Source organism: Melanotaenia boesemani, chromosome 9 (genome assembly GCF_017639745.1).
Source record: "Melanotaenia boesemani isolate fMelBoe1 chromosome 9, fMelBoe1.pri, whole genome shotgun sequence".
In the NCBI taxonomy this organism is placed as follows: domain Eukaryota; kingdom Metazoa; phylum Chordata; class Actinopteri; order Atheriniformes; family Melanotaeniidae; genus Melanotaenia; species Melanotaenia boesemani.
Genome location: NC_055690.1, coordinates 15,879,908 through 15,892,420, shown reverse-complemented (window position 1 = coordinate 15,892,420; position 12,513 = coordinate 15,879,908). Strand labels below are relative to the sequence as shown.

The 12,513-nt window shown below is 37.0% G+C and overlaps 2 protein-coding genes across 3 annotated transcripts in view; one reads left to right on the top strand and one right to left on the bottom strand.

The window, feature by feature from the left end:
* Positions 1–4,854, bottom strand: part of dph1 (diphthamide biosynthesis 1) — a 74,310-nt gene extending 69,456 nt beyond the window's left edge. The window contains exons 1-2 of the mRNA XM_041995337.1: positions 4,769–4,854; positions 2,975–3,124 (exon numbers count right to left, since the gene is read on the bottom strand). Coding sequence (XP_041851271.1) covers positions 2,975–3,124; positions 4,769–4,844 — 226 coding nt within the window. The 5' untranslated portion in view covers positions 4,845–4,854. The remainder of the gene's footprint in view (positions 1–2,974; positions 3,125–4,768) is intronic.
* Positions 4,855–5,554: 700 nt separating this feature from the next.
* rtn4rl1b (reticulon 4 receptor-like 1b) overlaps positions 5,555–12,513 on the top strand; it is a 157,134-nt gene continuing 150,175 nt past the window's right edge. For both annotated transcript variants that reach the window (XM_041995797.1, XM_041995796.1), the window contains exon 1: positions 5,555–6,411. In XM_041995797.1, the coding sequence (XP_041851731.1) occupies positions 6,399–6,411 (13 nt within the window). In that variant the 5' untranslated portion in view covers positions 5,555–6,398. The remainder of the gene's footprint in view (positions 6,412–12,513) is intronic.

Here is a 12,513-nt window from a genome sequence, read left to right as displayed (position 1 = left end):
AAACAGCAGAAGGAGGACGAATTTTTTTGAATAATGTCCTTGCTGTGGACTTTATTTAGCCTTAAAGACAGCAGTCTCTGCATATTTGCTGTTGATTTTTATTGTCAGAAACAGTTCAGTGATGTTACATTTTAATAGAACAGTCGCTGTAAGATGGTCTTAAAGGCCATTTGGAAACTAGGTCTGTTCTATTTGGCCCTGTGTTGGATGAACTTATGTGAACCTTGCAGGTAAGCAATTGTACAATAAAGTCTTCAAAGTAGGTCAAGGCACAGAAGCACTTTTCACAATGAAGTCTAGAACACACTGTCTTTCTGTTTGCAATGCTTAATGCTCTACATCCTGTGCATTAACATATTCCCTGCAAGCTGCAAATCTGTACATTTTGAAAGCCATTTTAATTAAGAGTAACAATAAAAGTGTATGTACTGATTTTAGTTGCATGTTGTGCTGACACTGCCAATGAGGATAAAAGAAATTATTTTAAATCAGGATGATGACGAGCATGGTAGGCCGTTTGTTAGCTGTTAGCGTGACAGTTTGAGACAAATATCCTTCGACAAAAATGTAATTTTAGCTCCATCCCTGCTAAATAATGCGACTGTAAATTAAAACCAATCCTCTTATGTAAATAACGGCTATGTACAAGACATTTGCAGATCCTTTGCTTCTATGTTTCTTCATCCAGCCTCTGATTCGATTCAGTCAGTTAATTTAGCAGCCAATAGTGCAATTTAAAAGCCTATACCCAGCAGTATTTCAAATGTCTGTGCACGCTGCTGTTGACATACTTAAAATAAAATGATGATTAATGCTGTGGACTTGTGACTGGTTAAAGCTTTTGTGTCCGACCAAATGTCCATACAGCATTTTTCCTAGAACATTAACACCTTTTTTAAACCATCCATAATGAGAAGGAAGCATACACCACTGGCTTTTTTTTTTTTACACAGACCTTTACAGTTAATCTGAATCTGATGAGTAGGAGCACGGAAGCACCTGAAGTCTATAGGACAGAGACCCTCAAGGACCGGAGCTCCAGATGCCTGGTGTAAGCCATAACCATGTGTATTTTTGTAACCATGTATTTAGTAACAGGTAGACCTAACCAACAATTTTAACGCTATGTATCTTTAACTCCTAATCTTAATCATTTGGGGGGTGAGAGAAGACTGAAAAAGTAAGGAATAGAACATTTAAAGAATATAGATAAGGTGACAAGATAAGCATTTTGATTCTCCCTTCCTCCTTTAAGCATCTGCAGTGAAATCAGCACCAGCAGCAGGAAAATATACATAATCAATGAATGAATGAATGAATGAATGATCAGATATAAGATTAAATCATCTTTTTCCAGCATGTCAGAACAGGAGTAGGAATAAGTCTAATGCAGAATATGTGTGGAGACAAAGGATCTCAATGTCCTTACAAACTGAAACTTAAGTCTCGTGTCTGTGTTGGGAACAAAGTAAGGAAAGTTATACAAGTTTTAGTCTGCTTTTCTGAAACTGCAACATTTTGTGCTGTGGACTGATATAACAGTTAAATTCAATTCAATTCATAGCAAATGTGATTAGATGGGTTTGATGTATCTGTATGATATGTCAGTTACCATGTCAGTTGTCATACAACATTCCTGAGTTCTCCAGAGTTAATAATCCTGACTTCCTGATGCACATATTTTCTTTTTCTTTTCCATTTTTGATCTGGATATTGGTCAAATGTCTTTTGTATATAGTATTTATGCATCATACAGTTCATTTAATTTTTGTTCTTTTCTTTTTCTATAATTCTGCTTTAACACTGGAATTTAACACGTCTGGGATAAATAAAATACTTCTGATTCTGATTTTAAAAGCACAACAACAACAGCATCAGCAATGTGTGTTGCTTGTGAATCTTGTTTTTTTATATTTATATAATAAGTTGCAAGTGTGAATTACTAGTTTTAAAGACACCCCACTGAGCTGATGCGAGGATGCATTCATTGTCAGTGATACAGTGCAGATTACAGAGAAAACATGCACAAAACACTTTTTCACTGTTCTGCAGGTCCTTCAACCAAACACCGTCAGACTGTTTAATGCTGCACTATAATTTTGTTATTTAACAAAAAATAAACTTCTTCATATCTCAGTAGGACTGATGTTTATTGATGTTTTATCATTGCACTGATGTTTACTGATGTCCTAGCTATGCACTTTAGGATCTTTTTTCATTACACTCATTTACTTAAACGGTTAATTCATGTCTTCTATATATCCATACTCACCTGTGTAATAACACCTCACCACTGCACATCAAACTGGGTGAGGCTGTGTATATAAAGACTGTCCTTCTTTTTCTGTTATTATTATTTACTATTTATTGCACATACTTTTTGTGTCTTTGTTTTTTTTATTTTGTCTATTGTTTAATGTCTCTTTTACTTGGTGTTTGAGCTGCTGTAACAGTGAAATTTCCCCACCGTGGGATCAATAAAGAATCTTATCTTGATGACGCACTTTCTCAGCTATTTGCAGATTCACAATCAATACACAAAAGAGATGAGTAAATATACCCCTATCATAAAAACAGCCATATTTTTCTCTTTTACTGTGTGCCTTTATCTCTAACCACTTTCAAGCTACAGCTCTTTAGTTCTTGATATCAAAATTTAACATTTTCTTTAAAAAAAAAAAAGGATCAACTGTAGTCAACATGAACATGAAGGAGTGAACTTTTCTTGCCGGGTTGTTAGAATGAATTTCCAGCATCCTGCCAGATAAAGACACTATTGTATGTAACCTAAAAAATTTTTTTCCAAAAGTGAGAAAAATTAAAAACAGGCTCTAACTTGGCTTTAAAAACTGCATCCCTGAATTGTCACTACCTCATTTGAAATCTGCTAAATTGCTACATCTTAACAGAAAGCACCATCTTAGCATAAATGTAGAGAACAGAGACAACAACAGAAAGAAAAATTATAACTTACCTCTCTTAGCTTTTGCTTGTCTCACTCGCCAAACTGTTTTGTGAATCTCAAAGTTGTAATTTGCAGGCAGAGCTGTGATTGCTTCCTGCAACTCAGGGTCTTGAAGGATTTCATCTGGAATTTGATTGGCTGCTCGCCGTGGGCCTCGAACTGGACAGAAAATTAGATTATTGAGCTGTAAGCAATCTGGCAAACTCATGTTGAAATAAAATAGTGATAATAATAATAAAAAAAAAACAATAACCAGCACAAGGCTATAGTCTATATTAAAATCATACTCAAAACTTTTTTTGCTTTGTTATCATGGTCATGCTGTTTCTTCATACACTGTTAAAGTAGTCTGCAGTAGTTTTCAAAATATTTCTTCCATTATTTTCATGGGTGACAGAAAATGACAATAAAGCAAGCAAACATAAAACACTAAAAATATGTGAAATTGCATTTATTCAAGCATAATCGGAAATAATGAAAGTTAACACTTATTTAGCCACAGCAGTTGTTTACTAAAGAAAGAGTAACATTAGACGTGTTAATCAGTGCATAGTGTTCAGGACTAACTGTGGGCCCTTCTTCCTAATGGAACTGGTCCAGTTCATCAGGATGTGTAGTCTAAACAGCATTAAGATGCTCTTTGGCAAGCTAATTCATTCATCTAGAGATGGGTCAAATACACTTAGTGAGATTTCTGTGTTATGCCACCTTATAGATAACTTTTTAAATAATTCCTGATACCCGTTTATTTCTTTGTGTTTTCTTTTCTGCGTGAAGGACATTGTTCAAAGATAATATTTTCCATATACAAAGAAGGTCGATCAAAATCTAAAATGTCCTTGGTTGGGTTCAGAGATTTACATATTAAATATTGTGTATTGTTTTGTTTATTAATGTAAGATAAATAATTATTTTTAACAAATGCATACACAGATACACATGAAAACAAATGCTCACTAGACATTCTCAATAAAGTTTTAACTCTATGAAAGGCAGTTAGGTAAAACATTACTTAATAATAATAACAACAATTTGTCCCTGAAAAAACTTATTGTCTTTTCAGGGTCATCCTCCCTCTCTCCCTCATCCTTGGATCAACTCCCCCATCCTCCTCATTCTTAATCATATCATCTATCCAGTCTTCCTTCCTCCTATTCTCTTGTTTTTCAGGTACTATCAGAGGACCTTCAGATCTTTACCTCACCCACACTTTCAAATACTCGGAGTTATTCACATCGTGAGACAGAAAAAAGAAGTTTGCTCAGCACAGATGCTGCAGCTTCCAATAACGTGGCAGCCTAGATGAGCCAATCAGAGGACCTTCAGATCTTTACATCACCCACACTTGCAAATATGTTACAATAAACTGGTGAATTCGTTCTTTTGGAGCGAATACTTGTTCTAATAATCTCTGTTGTACCTAATAAATTTGATAAGTTGAGTGGAGGTTCCTATGTCAATTTAAAATGATGAATTTGTAAATGCATGACTACAATAGCCAGCTGAACTCTCATATCCTGCTAGACAGATTTATTTCAACAACTATAACTGACTGGACCGTAACAATTACTCTTATTCTAGCAAATAGGTTATATTACAATGAATACATCTAATTAGCTAAATAAGATAAAGCACTATTCGCTCTTCTACTTTGCATCACTGTCCGGTGACTGTGTGTTTAAACAAAGAGCAAGTCGGTATATCTGTATCTCACAGGCACAGAGGGCGAGCTTTATAAAAGTGATCACATACGTTTATACATTTGTCTAAATTTATTAGTTTGTAAGCAACGTTAATATTTACCTGCAGGCTTTTTTACAGGAACCACCTGCACTTCACTCGTGGGCGCAGCCATGTTTTTTCTTCTTCTCCCAAACATAAAACACGTGAGAAACAGAAAGGCGAAAGTAATCGAGTAAAGATAGGAGACAAGACAAGCCGAGCTCCGATGTTACCAATGCCAGTGAAAGGGAGTTTACAGATTATAGCAGATAATATGCTATCGTTCAGAAGTCAGTACCAACTTTTTTCACATTAAAATGAGCAAAAATAAAATTAAATATCTATTACATACATTCATGTTTATATTCAGCGTTAATATAAAAATTTTATTTACATATTTTTAAGCTTAAATATGCTTAAATAAAAACATATTTATGCACAAACTGCTTTATTGGCCATGTAAAATTGAAAATGCGATATATATATATATATATATATATATATATATATATATATATATATATATATATATATATATATATATATATATAAATACAGCACATTTCATATACAAGTCAATTTAAAGTGCTTTACAAAAAAACATTAAAAGTATTACGATGAAAAGAACACATTAAAAAGTAATAAAAGGCAGCAACTAATAGCAAAAATCACAATAACAAGGTCATTTTAAAAAAAATTATTTAGAGTGGCTGTTTCAAAATGCATATTAAACACATTTAGCAAACCAGCGTCAGCTAATTGAATAATTTATGCTGAATGCTGAAGTTTTTTCCCCATTCTTCTGTCATATCATATATATTATAAAGACCTGTGGTGTCAGGGAGCAGCGTGTCTCAGGCTGGTGCAGACAGGGATGGCAGAGAGAAGGATGGAACAGCATGCTGCCCGGTGGAGGGGCTGAGGTGGTATAACACTTTTCTTTCTCCCTGGGCGCACCAGCGATCTGATCCAAAGGTGGGAAGCAATGAGACAGAAGAAATATTCTCAGACAAGATCACAGAAATGTAAGAATTGCGAGAGCAGAGGAGAGCTGAAAAGGGAGATTTTAAGGAAACCGACTGCATCAAAGTCTACATTATTAAGGAGGATTTGAGGAGTCTGCGTTTATAATCCGACATCTGAGGCGGAATGGGAATTCAAATAACTTATGTTAATTAGAGATTATAACAAATATGATGCGATTTGGATGGTTTTGAGGAATGTGAGTGTGGCCAGTATAATTTATAGATTTGTGTTTTTTGGAGTCTGTCTGTTTTCACCGCCGACCTGCCACCAGAGCTGATCTGAAGCCTGTATGGTCATTTAAGAGGCTGAAAGGAGTTGGCTGCCAACGGGTTGTGTCGGACTGCTGCGTGTCCATGCCCACCACACACGTTGGAGTAATTTATCGGACTGAGAGGATAATTTTAGTGCGTCAGTTACACAGTGATTGTGGTTTAATTTGCAAGCTTCGACTAAGGTCTACCAGACTTTTATGAGAAAGGAGATAATTGAAGCCACGAGAATCTGCAGAGCAACTCAATTTAGCGGCGCGCACGGCAAACCATGGAGTGACAGCTGACATTCGCACGACGAGACACGAAAAGATCCGGATCAACTTCAAAAGTGAACTGCACAAGTTTTTAAGGCTGGAATATACGAATTGATGATTCGCACAGGACACAAGACGAAATACACTTAGACCTGCAAAATGTTCAAAAGGGGTGAGTAAAGTCTCAAGTTTTGCCCTAAATTAACAAATTTCCCTGCAGGACTACATCTGGCAAAAATCTGATTGTGGATCGTTGTGTCCACTGCTTGTACTTCTCACGCTTATAAACAGATGTTTGGCGTAAACATGACACGTTCTTAATGCACCATGCTGCCCTGCAGATGTGTTATTACAGACGATGCGCCATTTGAAGCGCATCTTTAAATTGCACAACACGCACCGAAGGTCGCTGGGAATTAAAAATTCATCTGTGTAAGGATACATTGGGACGACTGTGTGATATTAATACAGCTGATGCCGCACTGCAGTTTATGAGTTGTGCCTGGGTCACAAAGCTATCTCTACAAGCACTGCACTCAGCTGGAAGATTATTATTTACTGCGGGTCAGAACATTTAAATGTGATGGAGCAAATTGCAAGATTTTTCTCTGCAGGCTACAGACTATGGAGCTCTAAAGACCTTTAGCACCTCATGGAAAAAAGATAAACGCTCCCCAAACTTTTAATATGACTATTCCTTATATATATATTCACATGAGTCCACTCTTACTTGATAGCGTATTTTGCCTCAAGAACAGTTTCTTTCATATCAGGCTTTAATTGGTCATAACGCTGCATAACTGACTGCACAGTAGGCAGAGTTAAACCACTAATGAGAATGAATTACATTGCTATATGCTCCCACTGTGCTATTATTGAAGAAGTGAAATAATAGTTAAATTAAACTGTTTCTCATTTTGCTGTAGCCCCTTGAGACCCCCCGTGGACCTGGAGATTATAGCTACTCAACTTCAGCAACCACTGTATTTTGACTTTATGTCCAAGAGAGACAACTGACCAGGTCTCTATCTTATGTAATCTTTGCAAAACAAAACTGGCACAGGACATAGTAAAACCTTCAAAAAGCCACACACACACACACACACACACAAGATACATCCGTGGTGGAGGTCACCACAAAACACCCATGATTTGTGTTGTGATTTATTTAGTCTGTCTTGCGAAAAACCATCTGTTAAGAGTGTGTTTGTTTCATGTGCTATGTGATATGTGCCACAGGGGCAGAGAGAAACATGTTTTTTTTTTGCTGTCATCAGATTGATTATTGCTGTTCCAACAGTTGAGATAAAAGAAACCGTAGTGATAACTGCTTAAAGCAATAACAGCTTTGGGGGAAGGTTACATTTCTAAACCTGCATCCTCACAGCCTTTTATGCATAAAAAGGCCACTTCATTGTAATATTTCATGAGACGACTTGCACATCGTCTTTAGTCACGATGGGCATTCTCTTTAGATTTACCAATTTACCCATTTCTATCTCCAATCAAGTTTTAAAAGACAGGTGATTGGCATTCATAGAGTTTGTACTCCAAAAATTTCCAGTTCCTGATGCAACTTAGCACTGCACAATGCTGGACAGAAAATCTCTTCATTCAAGACAAAAATACAGTCAAAGTACAGATTGCACCAGTCTGCCAAAAGTGCCCAGTATGCCAACATGTCTGAGTCTACAACAGTGCAGCAGAGATGCGTCAGCACACCGAAGTTCTCTGGTAAATTTTATTTTAGTTTTTTCACCAAAAATAACACATTCCAGGGAGCCTTCCTGATGCATTAGGTTCAGCATTTACTGTGACAGCTCCACCATTCATAAACATATAGAAGGAGAGAGTCATGTTACACCTTCCAGGCTTCCTTAACACTTTGGCTCGCTGTGCCTGTTTATAATTTTTATGGAGTAGACAACAAGTTTTATAATAATCCAATGATTCATACTTTGGTTATGATTTTAAGTTCAAGTATATTATGGCTGTGACATGGTATGATCATGTCTAAGAATTCTTAAGTATGTCAAAACGTGTTAAACATCTGTTGTTGTGCACATCCAACTGCAACTGTGACAACACACTCTTAACATATGTTTGGCTTATAGAACATGTGAGTGAGTCGGCTTTTGGATACATATGTGCATTTATGTTTCCATGCAAGCATACATGCCATTACATCTCTGTCTTTACTTCTGTATCTGTCTTGTTTTTACAATATTCCTTTTTTCTCAAAACCAGTCAACCACCGAGTGGGCACAAGGGATGATCTGTCAGAGCAGCTCTGAGATGGAAAGGACAAGATGTCCACTGAATTTAAGATGCTGTGGTGTTCTGTAATTGCTGCTACATGTTATTCAGGATTATAAGAGGCTCAGCTGAAGCTTTTTCTGTTTTGCATATAACAAATCGTCTAGGCAGACATAAACAGGTGGCTGTCTTACATACCTTTTTTTTTTTTTTAAAAAAAGGAAAAGGATATAGGATTGACAGTGTTTTGACATATTAAGAAGTGCTGACTTTGAGATCTTTGAGAAGGTTGATTTAATTTTTGAATAGCTCAAAAATCCAACTTGCAAAGATTTAGAAGATGCTGGAAAATATCTCAGCTGGCAAGAACATTACTCCATTTTTAAAATCCCTATGTAATTACTGTAATGTGACACTATTTCACGAAAAAAGGGGGAAAACCCTGTAAACTACTTTGATAATAAATAATTTCACCAGAGAACACATAGAGCAGGACTGTGTTAGTAACTGAGCCATAAACGACATCTACTGTAGAATGTTTTTGTTCTAAGATTGTTCCACAAGTTTCTCCCATTAGATTTGGCTCATTACTAGCCTCTGTGGAAAAAAAAAAGATAGTAGAAAGGAGTAGTATGTGATCAGAGTAAAGTAGTCTGGATTCTGTAAAGTTTGCAGGCAGACAGTAGGAAGGTAATCAATAAAATCTGTCTTTGAATATGGTTTTTCTGTTAATGTGTTAGTTCTTTGATCACTTAAGAAAACTAACATATCAGTAATCTAAGCTAAGCAAATCACACAACTTCACAATTTTGCAGTGCCACTATAAGGGGGAACAGTTCATGGAGATCCTAAACCAGGAAGGTGTCAAACAACATTCGGGTAATCTTCTTTCTCATTGGTTGAAACAATAGCAAAGCTGTGGGAGACAACGCCTGCAAATTAACCATGGTTAGAAGTGCTATATATATATATCTAAACAGTTCAATTTTCTGAATGTAACATTGTCTTTCATGTGCTTGTCAGAATGCTTTGTCGCCTGCTGGTATAGTTTCGGCATTGGTTTCACATGGTTAGCATTAGAAATCAAAACTACTTGGTATTGGTGAGAAAACAAATATGGTTTAGACTTTTATTGTCCCAGAGGGGAAATTCTTTTCCACAGACTGAGCCCCTGGACTCCCATCACCAAGTAGGCAATATTGCACAGAATACATGACACAACGATGCTGCACAGAACACAGCATAACAGGGCAACAGCACCTGTGTTTTACAACATGATCATCACCATCATGGATGCAGTTTTTACCTTAAACATGCACTTGCTCTCATGACCATCAAATTTCACATAGTCTGCAAACAGAATTATAGGTTGTTTCTGCCAGCACAAACAGATGACTGAGCTTGTTATTGGGAGGAGAAGGAGGACAGCTTCCTCTGTTGACTGAATGACTGAATTCATATATTAGAACTTTTAAAATTTCAGTGCAAAACTAAGTCTGTGTTCCCTTCAGGTATACATCTGTACTGCTACGTGATTATATGAAATGGATATCAAAAACTAGTGGTGCATGCATACACATGTACATGCACACACACTTGGTAGGGTTTGGGTTTTGTTTGTGTCAGGCTTGCAAGATAAGATTAATTATGACAGGCATTTGCACAGAATTTATTTAATGTGATCAGCATTCTTAATGGAATTTGGCTTAAAGAGCACAAAGAGGATTGTATTAACACTACAGCTTAGCAAGCCTCGTGTTTGTACAGAAAAACAACCATCAGGAAATGTATGAAAACCAATTTAGTTATAATTTTGAAAAATTGTATCATGATCATATAATCTGAAATGAAACAATAAAAAAGGACAGTTTGTTTCTTCACCTTCCAGCGACAGTGACTGATCAAATGCATTGATAATTATTTGTAGTGATTGTGGCACATTTAGAAAAGATGCTTTAAATGCATGTTTTAACTATAACGCAGCAGACTCCTCATGTTGCTTTTGGTACATGCTGGCAGGGTTGGAGAATTTTCCATTAATGATTTCAGCACAACAAATGCAGCACAAAGGAAACACCTGTGGCCTCTGCTCTTCAGCTTCCAGCTCTGCTCACTTGTGCAGGCTATATCTCATGCACATGTGTCAGTGGCATCAGAGGAGCCCTTCAGCCACCAACTACACTTCTGCTCTTCACAATATCAGATACTCACAGATGAAAAGGGGCTCCCCTCTGTCACAGAGACTTTTTTTCTTTCTTTTTTTTTTTTTTTACCAACGGATGGTATGACTCATAACCACCAAGTCTTGTGTTGAAATTTACAAGGATAATATTGAAATAATCAAAACAAATGCTTCCCTTTTAAGACACATGGCATAGCTGTCTGCAAATTAGGAGTCACACAGTGCCCAGAGCAAGCCGAATGATTTGAAAAGTCTACACAAATTTGCACTAGTGTAATACTGGCCCATCTGTCATTGCATGTTGCAAACTTTCAGCCAATCTTCAAGACCCAAAGAAACTTCTATTTAAAGAGAAAACATTTTCATGCTTGTATTATCGCCATCATAATCCTCTCAGAGTGTTGGCCTTGTGCTATCACTTCTTGTCAGCTCTGCATTGTTGTACTTTCCTGCGTGACTTGTGTTTCTGCGGGGATGAGAGGCACCGTGGACCGATGACTGAGAGTCAGGAGGAGAGGGAGGTTTGAAGAGAAGTAAAGAGGATAATGTAGAGAGGAGCAAAAATATAAACCTCAAACTGATCCTCTAAATCTTTTTAAGCTGCCTGAAAAATAGAAAGTAAATCTAAGTGGAGGATGACATTTTTACCCCAGGCTGACACTTGTTTAGAAGTCTAAATTTTAAAACCTTTTACACTTCTGTTTAAAACAGTAGAGTAACCAAAACATCAAGTAAATGCATGGAGATGAAATCTGCAAGGCAAAACTTTGTCTTTCTTTATTTTTGTTCAAGCTATGATGTGGTAGGAGAGGTAAACATGATAACTCAAGAAACTGACCAATTGGTATTCTGAAGGTCTCTCCTAGAAAACACAGTCTAAGATAATTGACAGGGAAACATTACCTGTTATTGGATAGCTGAGTTGCATTTATTGGACTCCCAGGCAGTGCACCTCAGGCTCTGTCAGTGCATTCCAAATGTCTGATTTAGCCAAAGGAGATTCTTGAAACCCAAAAGCCATTTATTTAGTGCACAATACTTTCCACGGATGACTCCGGCACTTTTTGATCACATGGCACCTAAAAGAGAAAGACAAATAATTAGCAAGTGCGCTTGAATGTCTAGAGAAGACAGCATGGACTGGTGTGTCTAATCTTTATCATAAGCTGTTGCCTTTTTTTTGTTTGTTTTTTATTTTTTTAGGAGCCATTTCACACTTCCCTGTCAACCATTTCAGGATGAATTAGGTCACGAGGGCTGTGAGTTTAGAAGTGGATGTGACTCTCTTATTCAGCACAGGGCTGTTTTATTAATGCAGTCTGAAGAGACATCTGAACGATTAAATCCACACAACATTTGGACTTTAAATAGGAGTCAGAGGTAAAAATTGCAGAATGTGCACTGAAAAATTCTGCCCATTCTGGTTTGCCCTATTAAAAAGAAAAATCATCTGATTCTGATGCAAATGCCATTTTCTTTACCTCTGTTGTGGAAATGAGATGCAAGGATAGTCATTAGTGGATGATAATGAGGTGAAGGAGACAAACAACCTAAGCCCTGTTGGTTTTTCAGATATTAATAATTAATTTGTGATTAAGTGGCTAATTGGAGTTTAAAGGTCAATGTCAACTAGAATGCCACGAGTCTTAGAAGACAGGGGGGTGGGATGGGGAGAGGCTGGAGGAGACAGTCCAGGAGACTGTTGACAGTAATCCCGGGGGCTCTCCTGCTACTGTGACAGCTCTTCCCCTTCTTGAGCTATTCTCCCCAGGTAACATTGCCTCTGTGTGCTGAGGACAGCAGTTCAGTTTCACTAGCACCTGGGCATCTGCCCTT